Raw genomic sequence first — 16,955 nt, forward strand, 5'->3', positions numbered from 1 at the left:
GAAGTTAGAGCCTTTTTTCCTTCCCTTCTGTCCTTCCCTTGCCTTGACAGAGATGCCTATTGAGGGTGACGGGGCACAGGTACAGCTTGTCCAAAGAGGTGGTGGATTCCCCATCCCTGGGAACATTCATGTCCGGGTTGGACGTGGCTGAGCAACCTGATCTAGATGAAGATGCTCCTGCTCATTGCAGGGGGTTGGACCAGGTGACCTTCAAAGGTCCCTTCCACCTGACCACACTATGATTCTCAGAAATCCTGACAGGATGACTCTGAAGCAACAAAGAGAGGAGCACCACTCAGAAACAGCCTGTGCACTGCCAGAAGCTCCTCCAAAGAGAAAAGCTCTCCAACAGCAGTCACACTTTGCTATTGCACCCTTATGAATTCTTCCATAATTTGATTTACTTCTAGGGCCATTCTCTTATTCTCTGTTATTAACACTACAATATATGTCTCTTGAAACACATTTAATCTGTTCTTGCTTCTTTTATCAAAAACTAGAAATCAAAAGCTGTTAAGAGTAGGGGTACAGGCCCAGAGTCATTAGGAAGAGGTGTCAGATGTTGCTGACTCCCTTTTGGATGCTCTGTGTACTTCTCTCTTTCACTTAAAAATCACCCTAGAAGCCCATGATTTCCCTGGGAAGGGGCTGAAGGGCTGTGGGTTTGTTAACCAGCAGGACACGTCTGTGAAGGGGCCGGCATGAGCCAGGAATGACAAGGCAGGTCAGGGATTTTTTAGCATAATAAAATCTGGGGTCAAGTCTTAAGTAATCTCATGCCTCTGCTTTAAGGGGAGAGAGCCAGGCAACTGCAGAGAACAAATCTGCTTCTGACCTGTACCTCAGGATGGAGCAGATCATGCTTTAGATGTGCCTGACTCTTCACAATGACTATAAACCAAATTTTCTTGGCCAGCTGGTGAGCTGAGCCTCATCATTGCTGGGTAGCCAGAAATAAATGAATTCTTTATTGCAGCAGAGAGTTAGACAATTATTTCCTGGATAACTTCTCATGGCCACTTTCATGCAATTCATTTTTGGTGTGTGAACAGATCTCTAGGCCATGCTCTGTCCCTGTTCCCAGCCAGACAAGGTGCAGCTGTACCTCAAATGTGCTGCCCTCAGTGTTCACCTATTCTGGATGCTTCCTCCATCCTTCATCCCTACAGAACAGCTGCGCAGCAAACAGTGCAGGAGCACCTACACAGCTGCAAGGGCAGGAGAACTGCTATATAAAAACATGTGGGAAAATGCTGACATGAATCAGCATTATGTGCTCTGCTCTGGAAAGGAATGCTGCAAGAATTTTTGGTAATTGGTGGCTGTGCAACAGGGATCGACTGGTACAAGGTCTCCATGCATAACTGTACTAGAGATAGGGACAGAAAAATCAGTCTGATTGAAGAGAAAAAAAAATCTTCCTCTGAAGTTTTACAGTGAGGCTGAAAGGAACATGAACAGCCCAATATGTTAAACCCTAAATGAAAGGGGATTTAAATTTTTTATTACTTTTTTTAACTTGAAAACTGGCAGCTGGCTGTAAAGCAACTTGCTTCATCCTAACTTCTGTGTTTTTTAGCATAATATTTTCTGTGACCTACAGTAGAGTAGAAATGTCCTTATCAGAGGGAGAAACAACTGCATTGATTTCATTAGGATGTTTATCACACAATGTATTTCAGCAGACATTCCTGGTTGCCCTCTGTCAAACACTTTAAGCTTTTAAGATAAAATAGCATGCAAACAGGATGGCATGCTTTATCCTAACATTTCTATAATGTAGCTTGATAATGATCTATCACTCCAGCTGATGAAAGGAAGCAGTTAAAGAAAAATAAAAATAGAGATAACTTTGCTGGCTAAGGTCCTGTAGGTGTACTTGAATGAGAGTGATCAAGCAGTAGGGAACAAGGGCTCCTTTCCTTGTTGCCAGGGATCTGAAAAGCGTTTTAAAACCCTCACCAGCCCAACTTCTGCTGAGCAAGGTGCCAAGGAGGTAGAAGCCATGTCCTCTCAAAAATACCTCAAACCCTCTTTCCTGTGGGAGGAAAGCCAGAGGAGGCTGATGCCATTCAGAGCAGAGATGAATGATGGAATAATTTATATTCAAAAAGACCTCTAAGACCACCAAGTCCAACCATTGAGTTGCCACTGCCAGGCCCACCACTAATCCCCATCCCTCAGTGCCAACACCCACAGCTGGCCCTCCCTGCCATTCTCTGCACTGACTACAGCCCTTTTCTTCCTGACTTAGAGAGATTTTGGACAAAGAAAACCCCCCGGCAGAGGGCAAGGCCCTGCCGAGGGCTGGTGCTGCAGTGACCACACAGAACCCCCAGCGAGAGCTGGGCCTGCAACACCTGCACTGAAAATATTAAGGAAACAAAACAAAAAAGGCCACAGGTAATTTTAGTAGTGAGGGAGTATTTCTAGTGTCCCTCTGGGCTGCGTGCTGAGAGGATCTGTGCCTACTACTATTATCACTAGCAGAAGATATTTAGCTCAGTAGGAGCAGCTGGTTTCCCTTAACCTGAGAGGCCCTCAGCTCTGGAGCAAGTCAAACTTCCCATGCCACTTACTTATCTTCTTAGGAAATTAAGGGTCCAAGCACCATTTACAGATGAGTTTCCATCCTGAAACATAGCAGGAGTTTATTCTCTACACATTCATTCACAATTAGTGAATCTTGCTGCTGAAAAATCAAGGAGTTTGGATTTTCAACCACAAACAAGGTCAGGTCTGCATGGACACAGGTGGCTAAGTCCATCATGCTGGGGGAAAGGAAGGTGAAGCTGTTCATGCCTGTCATCTTAGTTCTCATTCTCCTCCCTTTCAGAGCCTTAATATATCAAATGCCTTTGAGGCAACTAGAAAAAGAGGAGGGAGAACACAAAAACAATTTAATAATGTCCATTGAAGCAAAGAATTTTGCTTACCCCCTGTTTTAGATGAAATATCACATGCCCCAGCAGGTGATCTATATTTCATTGCATCTTTAAAAAGTCTCAAGTCTGGAGAGGATTACCTGCCATCAGAATCTCAGAATCTGGGAGAACGGACACTGTTAAGACTTCATTGGATTTTTCTTTTTAAATTGAAACAGAGAAGGACACATAGACACAGCCTGGGAATTTGAAACAAGACTCCAACCATGCAAGTGACCTTGCTAAAGTCAATTAGCATCTTCTGTTGTAGATACGTGGGTATAAAATCATGTGTGACCAATAATTATTATTATTACTTATTTTGGAGGTTTGTTTTTCTTTATGTAGTATCAAAGAGTAGCAGCAGATGTAGGTGAAAGTGTGAGGGGTCTGTAGTCAGGAACATCAAAATGTGTTATGAAATTAAAAATAGCAGCATGCAGGCATATGCCAGGAAGGACGCACTAACTAGCAGAAAGCACCATTTTTGATGAACTATGTGAAGTCTTATGCAAAACCTGCCTGGCTCTACAGGCATCCCTTACACAAGTCATTGTGGGCACATTTTGTTTCCCAGAGCTTAGGCTTAGTTCGGGAATTTAGCCCTTCATGCCTTGTTCTTTCACTCAGTTGGTCCTGGAGGACAACAGAGAACTTGGGGCAGTGAATAACTCCTCTGAAGCTCCCATGAGATTCCAAGAACAGGTAGGTCCCTGTCTTGGACTCTGGGAGGTGCTGAAATTCATGTTAGCAGCACTGGATCTCCATTTTCCCACACATCAGTTGTCATCCATAAAATGGGGTGAACAAAATACTGTTGTCCCCCATATTTCTTCTGCCTTCCTCGCTAAGTTTGTAACCACTGCAGAGAAGCTGTGGCTGCCCCACCTCTGAAGCTGTTCAAGTACAAGTTGGACAGGATCTGTAGCAATCTGGACTAGTGGAAGGTGTCCCTGCCCATGGCAGGCGGCTTGGAAAGACATGATTTTTAAGGTCCCTTCCAATCCAAGCTGTTCTTTGATTCTGCTACCGTATCTGAGAAAAGCCCCATTTTCCCAAGTGCTGTGGTGCCACATTCATGTTTAACTGCAGCAAAGGCAAAACCCCTTGCTTAGATAGGAAACAATTTGCCTCCAGAAAGAAGGGAACAGGCAAAATGTCCTCACAGCAATCTGGCGCCTGTGATTTCCTCAATTCCATCTGAAAGCTTACTCTCTGTTTTGCTGACATATGAGCTGGGCACCCTATTGTACATCAGTGTAAAAAATAGCTGTTATCTGCTGTTTCACAGGAGATACAGCAGAACATGACTTATTTGTGCCTGCTCTGCTGCCTCCTTTGAAATGTGGCCATCGCTCACTGCACCCTTTGCAGGGGAGGGCAGATGGTCATCACAAAATTTCCCATAACCTTGCCGTGCCTGCTGCATAGTGAATCAATGAAACCTGAATTACAGTGCTCTGCCTGGGCTGGGAGCTGTGCTGCTACAAAGTCCTGCAGCTCCTGCAAGCCTCTGAATGTCAGCTCTGCCCAGACACTGAGGAAATGGGAAATTTCTCTCCAAAATTTCAACACGGTGCCAAGTGGGGATTTTTAGTTGAAAAGTTGCATCCAGTGTGAGCCAGGACTGCATTGCTCAAGCTTTAATTACCAGCTTGGAAATGCATTTTTGTGGGTGTTTCAGTGTTAGGTGTGACCTCTCCTTAGAGACAGTAGAAATAAAAAATCCAAACAGGATTCAAGCAATAAATGCTGGGGATGAGGATTTTTTGGAGTCTGAACAGCAGCAGCTGCCCCTCTGTGATAGCTGTCTCTGCTTATGTGACATTTGCAATGAGGCTCCAGGTGACTTGGGAAGCTGGCACTAGACTGCAGTTCACCTTTTGTGTCAGCTCATGCCAGGATACCCTTGCCAGAAGCCACTATTGTGGTGGGAATAACAACTGGGAATAGGGAAAAAAATGAACTTCTGAAAAGCACTTTGTCACGTTCCCTGGGCTCTGGCAGGCAAAGCTGGGAACAGTGCAAGCTCCTGCCATGAAAGTAGGCATAGGGAGAAATTTCTCAGTGGGAGGATTGCCTCCTTTACATACTTGATTGAAGGCAAGGAGAGTACATAAAACATTTTAAACAGTCTCCCAGTTTCTGAAATTTATTTGCTCTATGAGTCAACATGCTGGAAGACATCTAAATTTTATAAAACCTCATTTCACCAATTTTTCCTTAGGATGGGGGTCACTGCTATGAGCAGGTCTGGCAATTTCAGATAATGACCTGCATGCAGCACAGGTGCTTCTACAAATGGGTAATGCTGGGTGCAATACATGTTAAAGTGTCTCCCCCAAATGGTTCTGGCCTTTTGCAGATGACTGCTTCCATGTGTGTGTGTCGAGGGCAGAGCCTCTCCCAAATTCAAGCTTTTAGCTCATTCCAGTAGTGTGCCTAGGCAAAGGATGTTATCTCATATGAGATAACACTGCTTCAAGGTAGTTTAGACATCAATGCCTTGATCATTTTATGTTTTTATTAAATACAAGAGGAATAAATCTGAAAACTTATAATTTATGCTGGGGAGAAAGCAAAATAGTATTTGGTGTACAAAAGACAATCTCTGGATTTAAAATTTTTGATAAAAGAGATTACTTGTGCTGGGATAATTTTATCATTGAGTCTTACTCCTCAGTTTACAACAGGATTTGATCTTCTAGACCAACACAGGCTTCCCCTGTCTTGGAAGGGGCGCATACAATTATCCAACAACCAGTGGCTACAGAGAGAGGACCTTTCTTACAGGACATTTCTTATTAACTCCTTCCAACAATAAAAGAAAAAACCCAGGCCAAATATTAAATGGAAACAGATAACTTTACAGAAAAAAAGGCCTGGTCTGGTTAACAGGCAGAGGCTGAGTGGACTTGATGTTGTGGACTGAGTGGACTTTACTGATTGTCATGGAGTTTTATATGTCCTAGCATTTACTAAAATAAGTGAGACCAGAGTAAGGTTTATACTCTTGAAATATATAAAAAACCCCAAATCCTGGTTAAATTTAGGTTTAAGGTAGATTATTTTCTCTGTACCACTGATATAAATCCATAAAATCTCAAATTAACAATTCAAAAAGTCTAATTTTAATTATATTTTTCTGGAGACAGAATAGCTATTAAACTCTTTGGATGTCTGTATCCTGAGGAATCAGGATTAATTTTCAGTACATTTCCAACTTTTAAAAATAATTTCTGAAGTGTCAAGAAATCACAAATTATCCAGAAAATATTCTTTATCTCAAACTTTTTGTATTAATTGGAGATTTGTCATTGTCCAGCAGTTAAACGTGGAAGCTCATCCTCTCCCATGGGGCGAGGATCTTGCATGCAACATTTTGGTCCTGGGTATCTGGGAATCCCTGAGACTACAATGAATATCTGAGCAGCCGCTGAACTGCAGCACAGAAATGCAAATGAGCCTGTAATGAGTAAGACAGAGTTGTGGCAGGGAGCAGGGACAGATCCCAAAGCCCAGTGAGGTGAATGGCAAGGCTCCTGTTGAGCGCAGTGGTGTCTGAGCAGAGCTCTTGGCATGTCTGTGAGAGAAGACAGAATTTATCTCTGCACCACGTCACAAGCACGATAACCACACGCTCATCTTTTCTGCTTTCTCTCCCAGGATGGAAGGAGCAGTTTCATTGGCCACCAGCTTGGAGGGGTAATGGAAGTGCCAAACAGCAAGGACCAGAGAGTCAAATCAGCCAGAGCCATCCAAATCACTTACTACCTCCAAACGTATGGCTCTGTCACCCAGGACCTCATTGGGGAGAAGTGGGAGAGCGAATTCTGTAAACTGATGCACAAGATGCAGCTGGATCACCAGGATCTGCAGCTCTACTCTTTAGCATCCTTTAGCCTCTGGAAGGACTTCCACCAGACCAGTCTCTTGGCCAGGGGCAAGATTTTGGTGAGCCTGATGCTGATTCTCCTGACTGCAACCCTCTCGAGCTCCATGAAGGACTGCCTGCGTAGCAAACCTTTCCTGGGACTCCTGGGAGTGCTCACTATCTGTATTTCCAGTGTCACTGCGGCAGGGATATTTTTCATTACTGATGGAAAATATAATTCTACTCTGTTGGGAATCCCTTTCTTCGCTATGGGTAATTATTTATCTTCATAATAATAGGATTAACAGAGTTTAATGACAGAATTGTAAATTACATCCTGGGTTATGAAGTGCAGATTTTACATTGAGTGAAAGTCTAAGTCATTTTCATCTTTCGAAATTGATCTGTGCCTTGACAAAAAAAAAAAAAAAAAAAAAAGAAAAAAATAGGAAAAAAAAAAGAAAGAAAAATGGAAACAAAACAAAGCAGTAGCAACAATAAAAAGCAAATTACATTCCTGGAATCTCAGCCAACATGAGAGAGGGGCAGTTCTATTGATCTCTGTTACAGAATGAAGGAGAAATTGTTATTGAAAACTAGTCAGCTCAGCAGACAAAATGCATATGTGTTGACTCAACTTTGATGGGAGGCCAGCCAAAAGAGTAAGTTAAACAGGAGGGTACCAAGGAAGGGCAGATTTTAACATCCTTCCCAAGAAGGGCTTTTCTTCGAGCTCTGCCTGAAGGGCAGAGTGGGAGAGTTTGGTGTAAGAATAAGATTGATGGACTTTATCTCAGAGAGGAGATTACAGTTGTGGTGTTTGCCAGGCTGTGAGCACAGGAGCCTGTCAGGATCTGTGGCACATAATCCCTTGGTTTGTGAAATCCCAGATCAGCTGCACAGATTTCCTCTGCGTGGCACCCCGACAGGGGAAGGTGTGCAAGAAGAACAAATGTAATACCCAGCTCTTTAGGCAGAAGAATTGCTTTCAGTAAATTGCTTTTTGGTACTGTTTGGTTCCAAGCACTTCCAGTGCATCCATGTGGTTGATGAGCTCGCTGGGAAGTTGCATTGGAAAGGCAGAGGGAAATGTGCCCAGCTCAGCTATGGAGACAGTGTTGTTTGGTGCCCTCACATCCAAGTTTGTCAGAGCTTTGCCATACCATGAGTCTGAACCCCAGTGATGACGCTGTGCAAAATCTCAGTGGTGGCAGCCCAGAACTAAATATTTACATGCTCAATTTCAGATGGCAGAGAGTCTTCCCTGTGACCAGAGACAGCTAATTTCTTAAGTGCTGTTCATGCTTCTAGTCCTCAAACCAAGTACTGTGTTATGGTAAGAGTCAACTAAATATGCAAAGTCACAAGCCAGAGTCAAGGTTTGAAAAAGAGTCGTATACTTTCCTTAAAACCTCAATCTCCCAAAAGACCATATTTTCTTATCTTCCCCTAAGAAAACTTGCATGGGTGTATGCATCCCCAACCCCAACCTCCTATTTAATCTAGCCCCTAATAATGCATCTGTGTCACTAAACAAAAGGGCAGAGCTGTGGCCTCATCAGTCCTGCTCTCAGACTCTCTGGAGCAGCTGCTTGAGGTGGGAAAGAGTGGAATGGAGGGATTGGTCAAGATTCCAGAAGGGAAAGAGAGGAGTGAGGCAAAAGACACCAAGGAATTGCACCTTTGGTTCAGCCTCATTAATAGTGATAAACAAGGCGGTGCCAAAGCCTCTAACTCAGTCATCTGCACTGTGACAATGGCCCCTGACATGGACTGCCCTGTGCCAGCTCTTCAGATGTTGTGCATGGCTCTGTGGTGCCAGAGGAGTTGATGGAAAGAAAGTGCTGAGATGGGGAAAGGGAAGAAAGCCAGCAGAGAACATGCCAGGTTGTGACAGATGGATCCTGACCTGGGCCAGGGGGGTGGGTTTAGGAAACAAAGAATGGAGAAAGGGATGAAGTGAAGGGGGATCATGCTTGTTATCAGATTTTGGCAACTTTTTCCTTGTGTGTCAGGAGGTGCATATCGAAGGAGGAACCAAAAGGCACTGCCTTGCTTGTGCAGCAATTTGAAGTAAAGGTGAAAAAACCCTGAAGTGATGAAAAGCATCTTCCCAAATTGTGCATTCCTCTGTCAGTGTCTCTTTTTAGATGGCTGGAAAGATAGGTAGCACATTCTCTTTGCTTGACAGGCCCCAGACTTGTCACTCCCAAGGGAGCTCCTCAATTTATACCTTCTCTGCAGCCCCAGGGTGAGACACAGGTCAGAGTGTCTGAAAGCAGAGTGCCTCAGTTTCCCACCTCGGTAGTCCATGACTTTGTTTGCTGTCTTAGGAAAAGTAACATTTATAACTTTCTGTTGTGTTTTGCTCTGTCATTCTTGTCACAGCCACTGCCAAGAGCAAAAGGAAAAGAAAAAATAACCTCTCTTGAAGTGAGATGTTTGCAAGGATTTTTTCTATAATATTATATTGAATGCAATTCAGGTTGAAAAAGAAAGCATTTATGTAACTTCTTCAGAAATTTCATTCAGGAGTCTCAGACTGAATTGAAAATATCATTACAGAACAGCTTGCAATGCTTGAGAACTGCTGGTTATAAATATTAGACAACACTTTTACAGTTTAGTGTTGGAAAAGACAGGCAGAATGTCTTACCAAAGTCTAACTGGGTTACAATCTGCAAAGTACCATGTGCCTTTAGTCCCTTAAGGGACACTGCCACCTAATGAGACCTTGCTCTGCCCAGAATACACCCAGGACCTCACTCACCTGGGCCCTTACAGGGCAGGGTTTTCTGCTCTACTGGCTGTCATGGGCTGATCTGACATCCCAGAGCAGAAACAGCGAAGCCCCCAAGAGTGTTGGTTCTGTGGGTCAATAACTCACCCTGGCCCACACTGTGCCAGTGTCCCTTGCTGCTGGCACTGCAGAAAGCAAACAGCACATCCAATAGTAATTGAGTGAACATAGAACAAAAGGTGCGCAAGGTGGGGTTTCCCTGAACTGCAAATGCCAGATTTGCAAGTCAAACTTTCAAAGTCAAGTTACTTAGATTAAAAAAATAAAAAGCCAGGGAATAACAGTGGCAAAGACCCTGCAAGTACAATGCAGAGTACACAGGCAGCATTAATTCTGGCAGCTCCCTACTTTGGAATACTTCAACCTGACATTTGCAAACCATCCATTTGAAGCACATTTGTTTGGTCAAAAATATGCAGTTTCTTCTAGCATTCACTTTTCAAAGGATTAATTTTAATGGAAATTTTGTGATATTCTGGGCTTGTCCTTTTCCCTGCAAGGGTGGCAAGATGCTGCCATCTGAATAAGCCTGGATGTTTAGATCCACAATTCCTCTTGCAGTGCAGAGTTTCTGTAGGTTTCACTAGGTGACAGAAGCCTATAGAAAACTGGAATGTTTAATATTTTCTAAATTTAGACTGAGTGACCTCCACCATAATTATTTACTGTAGTCCTGCTGTGAGGGAATGGTCTGCTGGGATAAAGCACATCTCTGCTCTATTGGGGGAAGAGTGTTAGCTCAGATTGGCTTTTCTGTATCCTTGAAGGTGAAAAATTTCAGTCTAAAGTTAGACATGAGGACAGTTGTGGAAAATCCTGTTTTCTCTGACTCCCTCTTCCCAACCACAGTTTCATCAGACAGCCTTGGAAGTTTTCTCAGTCTCTCATTGTATTTGTGCAGTCATTCAGGAGAAAATCTTTGGGAAGTTCTCCTGCAAATAATTCTCTGGCTGCCAGGATCTCCTGCAAACAGGAGCAAGGGAGACTGATTTTCAGCTGTTCATACCCCAGGTAAATGGATAAATGTCATGAGTTAATGCAAAGGTGCTTCTTTAGATTCAGAGCTTCCTTGTTTGTTAACTGAATTGGGCCTAAATGGTTTTTTTCTCTTTTTTTTAGTCAGAATTTAATAACTTGCATGTGAAATCAGAATATGAGACTGTTCTGCTTTGTATTTCTCTTCTGGGACAGATAAAACTTGCAGTTTCTTCTACAAATTTAACATCAGCAGAGCTGTCATGACTGGCTGTGTTTCAGACACAAAGAGAGGGTCATAAAATTAAGTTTCAGATTTGTTCTAGCCCTGGTTAGATGTTCACATCTGCCTTTTGTGTTTAGATTCATATGCAATTTCAAAGGGGTGTTATGTATGTGACATAATTATGGTTTCCCATGCCTAATCATCACTAATTAATATAACCAGAAGGTTAACTACATAATTGAGATATTATTGCTCCCATGATCTGCTTTTTAATGCACAGGAACCAGACTGATATCATCAGGGAGATAATGATTTAACTCAGCTGAGGTCCTGACTGTGTATTTTTAAGTGCAGGTGTACCAATTACATCATTTTACATTGCAATTATTTTTGGCCAGTCCATGAAGTACTTCATTATATAGATTAGTGGAAATCTTATGATAAAAAGCCACCTACAATATAATTATAGTGTAATTATTCTTTTTGTACTGTAAAGTGTGAGTGTTTCTAGAAATCTGGGTTCACAGTGGATGTGAGAAATATTCCCTGTGATTTGTAAGGCCAGACAATGGAGTCCATAAGATATTTGTGGGAACAGCTGATTGTGGCTGACACTTTAGAGAACATTAATCTCACTGAGTGCCCTACCACACATTGCAGTATTGCTGCCACTCCTGCCAGTAACCACACTGCTGGTAGAGATGTAGCAAAGAGATACAAAAGCTTTGGGAACCAATAGGCTGCCTGTGTCCAGCAGTAGCCCCATGCCTGTTTTATGAGCTCAAGATGGATGGTAGTGATTGTACTTTCAGTGCAGAATTCTGTTAAAATTTCCCATTATTCCTTCCCCAGAGTTGTTAAAATGGAAGGAGGAATCAAGGCCATAGCAGACAAGACTCCAGGCGGTTATTAGCATTTCAGATAGAAGCCATCTAACCTCTTTCAGATGGCAGTTGTTGAAATAATGACTGGTGATCATCTTTCAGTAAATTTGAGATGTCACAGTATTATATTAGCAGCAGAGTCATGGAAAATTGCAAAAAAAAGTCCTAGTTCAGATGACAAATTATTTTTTTCAAACCTCAGAAGACAAATGTGAGAGCCAAAGTACAGGCTGTCACTAGTTTACCTGAACATGAGGTATCACAGTATTCTAACCTTTGCTTCAAGCAATGAACTTTCTGATTACAAATGTGACAGAAACATTTCAAGAGTGACTCAGACTATGGGTTTGTCATTTTGATGCAGCACTAAAGTAAAGTAAATCCCATATGAATCTCATGTTGCACCATCACCTCCTCTCTGGATGAGGAGCAAAAGAACAACCCTTTAGAGAAAAGGGACCTCCTGACATAAATCCCCACCCCTTCATTCCTTAGAAATTCAGTAAATCTGCTGTTTAGATGTAACAGCAGTTCATGTCTCCTCTCGTTAACCAGATCTTTAAGGTCTTGGAAGTACTTTGTCCTTAATTATAAAATTTCTGGTTCTGACTTTTACAGAGAAAAATGGGAATAAAAACAAAAAAAAATTTCGAAATTTGCCATATTTGTATATTTGTAAAGTTGATTTCCCCCTTAACATGGTATATTTCCTGTTGCAGTAGGTGGGATTGTTTCATTTCTATGGGAAAGAAATTTCATCCAAGAACAATCTTTCCTGCAATTTGAGTAGAAGACTAAAGCCCTTCTGGGATAATCTGCTGCACTTTCACCATGCCTTTTCCTGCAACTGCGTCCTTCAGTGGTGATGTTAGGGAGGGGCAACTGGACTGGGACTATCTTTTCCCCAAACACATGAGGGGAGATTATCTCTGAGCCAGTCCTTTGGGCCTTCTCACAGCCAGCAGAAAGGATGAACAAAGCAGCCCAGCCAGCCTCAGTCCCAGCTGCAGGGTTTGTAGCACCCAATCCAAGTGTCTCAAATATTTCCCCCTTAATCTCAATTTCCTTTGCAGTCAATAAAGAGAAATAGGAAAGCCCAGAGCTATTTGGAAAATTGCTTAGTAGATGTTTGGGAGGAGCTGTATTAATCTCTGGAAGGTTTTATCCATCTCTGAAAAAGGGTGATTTCTTAGGCTTCAGCACCTCAGGTTTTGTGGTTTTGGGATGGTAAAATAGGCTCATTCCTAGACTGGGTCATTTAAAGTTCTTCATTGGATCCACTTTTTCTGTGTGTTGATCTCATTTAGGTTGGACATTTGGTTTGGACACGAGAACAAATTTCTTCACAGAAAGGGTGATGAAACATTGGAACAGGCTGGACAAGGAGTTGGTAGAGTCACCATCCTGGAAGTGTTTAAGGAATAACTGGATGAGCCACTCAGGTCTACTCAACATGGTGGTGTTGAATCACAGGCTGGACCCAGTAATCTCAGAGGTCTTTTCCAACCTAATTGATTCTGTTATTCCATGATTCTGTGATTCTGTGATATACATAAGTTCTAAGACATAGACACATGGATACAGCAGATATGCACAGACTGCCTTGAATCCCTTAGAGATGGAATTCTAGCCCTTCTTGTCCTGTAGAGACTCTTCAAAAGGTCTCTTATCAACCCAAAGGTCATCCTTCAGGGATGCTGGGGCTGCAGGGCTGCAGGTCAGTGGTTCTGAGGCTCAGCACAGGTTGAAGCATTCACTTGTGGACCACAGCCCAAGCACAGACCATCACTGCCAGATCTGTAATGACAGAGCAAATGCAAAATACATTTTCTGTGTTTGGTTTTTTTGAGAAAAGGCAGGTAAAGTCTGGCTTCTTCTGTCTCTATCTCGAACTCAAGAGAAGTCTCCAAAAAATGTTGTCTGTTATTGTTGTTAATATTATTAAAACATCTTCCTCAGCTCTCCATCTGCAGTTGACAGGCAGGTAGCTGTCATTTGAACAGCTTCTATCTTGCTGCAAGCATTTCTAAAATCCTTTGTAAAAAGTCAATTGATAAAAGAAGAGACCATGATTTAAGCTAAAAAAGTCAAAGGCTGAAAAGAGTTATTTACTTTTGCACTTCAAATATATGATTACTGCTCAATCAATACACCAGTTCTGAGAGAAAAATATATTTCCTCTTCAGATGCTTCACACATTTGTCTGAACAGTTCTTTCTTTCATTTTTCTACCTTTTCATGGCAATGCTCATTCTTGTGACTGGTTTATTTAAGGTTCTTTATTGGATGCACATTTTCTATGTGTTGATCTCATTAATGCAGGAGTTTCATTCCTTGTGCTTAGTATGTATCGATGCACATCACATTTACCTTTGGCTAATTTGTGCTGGAAAGGAGCTGCCTCATGGCAAAAACTATTTAGCTCCATGTATATCATCCTTATTGGAGCACTGACAAATCCAGCTTCAAATAGCACCAATAGCAATTCTACAGCCTGCCTCAACAGCTTGTTCCAGGGCTCAAAAGCGATACATTTATAAAGGTATTTCTTAAGATTTCCACTGCTGCTGTTTGCACCTATAAACTCCATGGTTTGTCTGGCTCAACTGTGAAGTGTAATTTTCACAGTAACTATGTATATGCAAATACCTTTATGATATTTTAGATGTAGGGCTGTGCTTATTTCAATTTGGATATAATCTCCTGCCAGATCTTTTCCTCACAGATATTTTACTATTAGTTCATACCTTCCTGTGAGCTCCATACACACAGGAAGATTGATGATGACTTCTGGTCTCTGCAGGAGAACGGTGAATTTGCAGGAGAGAGCAGATGTGGGGTAGGCTGAGGAGGTGTCCTGTGTTCTTTGGTGTGTTGTGGAAATATTCAGCTTTGCCTTGCTCCTTCTTTTGATCTGGGAAGGAAAGGTGGGCTCTGTTACTCAAGGCAGCACAGAGTGAATGTTCTAGGCTCCATCAAACAGGCTGTCTACTTGCCTTAGCTAATACCGTGATCCTCTGCAGGGAAATCCAAATTTGTGCCTCTGGGTTTTAAGCAAAAACTAAAGCCAGCAAATGTATTTGTTTTTCTCCTGTAACACATTTACTGTGCAAATCATCCCTGGAATTCACTGTTGTGACATATGGTTGTAGCTCAAAATTCAGTATGAATTCAAGGTTGGAATGAAGGTTGAATTTTTTACACAGCTAGATAAAACATCTTCATTATTTTGAATAATATTGCAACATTAAACCATAACCATAAGGAAGATGCATAAAAATTAATGACCATGCTAAAAACCTGGTTCAAAAATTGGTACAAAGAAATTTCACTTGTGAAGAAATTTTCCCATAGCTGCCTTCTTTTAGCCTGATGATTTTCTCCTGAAGAGTTCGAAAAAGGATATTCAATAGACCACTTGCCAAATGTTCTAAATCAATATTTATCTGCTATATTCATCTGCAATATTAAAAACTTTGCATAGAATCAAAGGCTTAAGGAGTCTATTGCAAATACCAAACAAACTAAAAAGACTTTATTCAGTATTGTATCATTTATATGTCCTTTGTGCAGCCGCTAGCTAGTTGAGCTTTTAATAATTCAGTTTTATCTTTCCATTCCTGAGTCTTTTTCACTCCATTTCCTTCCCATGAAGTGACTTCTCCTCTCTGGTGGGATAACTGCCTGCAGTCACATCCAGCATGCAGGACCCACACTGGCTCAGGGCTCACTGCTCCATGAGCTGCAACAAATGAGGCAGCAGCCCATGTTACTCATGCCACCATCATGTGCCTGTGCTCCTGGCCTTCAGAGAAAGGTATTCCCAGGTGTAACAGCTGACTTTCCATGTGTTAGTCCTGCTGGATGTGTACAAACAGGTCATGTTCCATCCACACTCATCTGATGGTGAGATGAGGAAGGAGAGGTTTTTTTGGATGCCCAAAGTGGCAGGGAGAGCTGCAGCAGCTGAAGATGCAGGCACAGGGCTGAACAGGGTGAAAACCTCAGGCCTTTGCAGCTGTGGATCACTAAAAATGCTCTTCAGTTTTTGTTCTGCAAGAGTGAGCACGCTGTCCTCACTGTCTTGGCTGGTTTTCAGTAAGGATAATTGTATTTGCCTCTTCCTCTGATTCCTGCTGCTGTGCAGGTCAGATGCAGAGCTGGAGAGCCCAGCCTGGCTCCAAGCACTGTGCAGGTGCTGCTCTGGGAAGCAGATGCTGGTTTTTACCCAGACATGGCTGAATTTCTCTGGTGAATGCAATGGCCACATTACGTGGCTCAGCAGTCTCTAAAATCATTTTGAGTTCCCTGAGAACACATAACTGTGCCTCAGCATGTTGTCCTTGCATTTTCCTGCAGTCATCCCTGGCATTTCAGCACTAGGAAATTTTTTGCTCATACTCTATATTTCTAAAGTCCAAGGAAGAAATGCATTCCTCTACAGCCTGATACAACACTGACCTGCCCTACTCACATATCTCAATCTATATTCAAATGCAATTTTCCCCTGGAAATGTTAAATGTCATAGCTTTTCCTGGTTTATGAACTCCATTGCTGTTGATATCCTGCTTTTAAAGAAAACTATTGTGCTAGCATTACCACAAAACCATTCAGTACTACAGCATTTTCCAAACTTTGCAGAAACTCAGACACCACAGGCACAATCTACTAGAGGGAGCACTTGCATTGTTTTTTAGTGGGGAACCTAATGGCAGATTAATGCACCTGGTGATGACCTAGTGGGTGAAAAATTCTGTATTTCCTAAAGCTTCGAGCTAGTATTTTTGCTGTTACTCTTGAGAAATTATCCTGCAGGGAAGACATAGCATTGCAAGAAGCTGTGTGGGGAGGCGCTCTGCATACTGAGGGCAATGAAACTTTTCTGTCCTTCTACCATAACTGGAAATTGTTTAACATAAAGCTCTCTGCTAATGCAATTTAAACCTTCTAAAACTAGGCCAGGAGACTTGGGAACAAAAAGCCTGTCTGTGCTTAGAGTAGATATCCCTGGAAAAGGAAACTGCAAAGTGCAAAACCCAAACCCATCTAAAGCCTGATCTTCTTATGGGAGCAGCTGAAAGAGGAGGCTCCAAAGGAGAGATGCTGGCTGCTCTGTTGAAAGCATTACCAGAAAGTACAGTTGGAGCTGTATAAAAGCTGAGCATTTTGGAAAACAATCCACCAGTGCAAATATCCCTCCCATCACACTCCCCGTCAATTTCAAGATGCCATTTTTTGGAGTGGTAACTGCTGGGCTCACCTCATCTTCTG

The 16,955-nt window shown here is 42.3% G+C and overlaps 1 protein-coding gene across 2 annotated transcripts in view; it reads left to right on the forward strand.

Moving 5' to 3' along the window:
* PTCHD4 (patched domain containing 4) overlaps positions 1-16,955 on the forward strand; it is an 80,294-nt gene that overhangs the window by 18,478 nt on the left and 44,861 nt on the right. For both annotated transcript variants that reach the window (XM_064706877.1, XM_064706878.1), the window contains exon 2: positions 6,591-7,071. In XM_064706877.1, the coding sequence (XP_064562947.1) occupies positions 6,591-7,071 (481 nt within the window). The remainder of the gene's footprint in view (positions 1-6,590; positions 7,072-16,955) is intronic.

The sequence above is a fragment of the Zonotrichia leucophrys genome, chromosome 3 (assembly GCF_028769735.1).
Source record: "Zonotrichia leucophrys gambelii isolate GWCS_2022_RI chromosome 3, RI_Zleu_2.0, whole genome shotgun sequence".
NCBI classification, from domain to species: Eukaryota; Metazoa; Chordata; class Aves; order Passeriformes; family Passerellidae; genus Zonotrichia; species Zonotrichia leucophrys.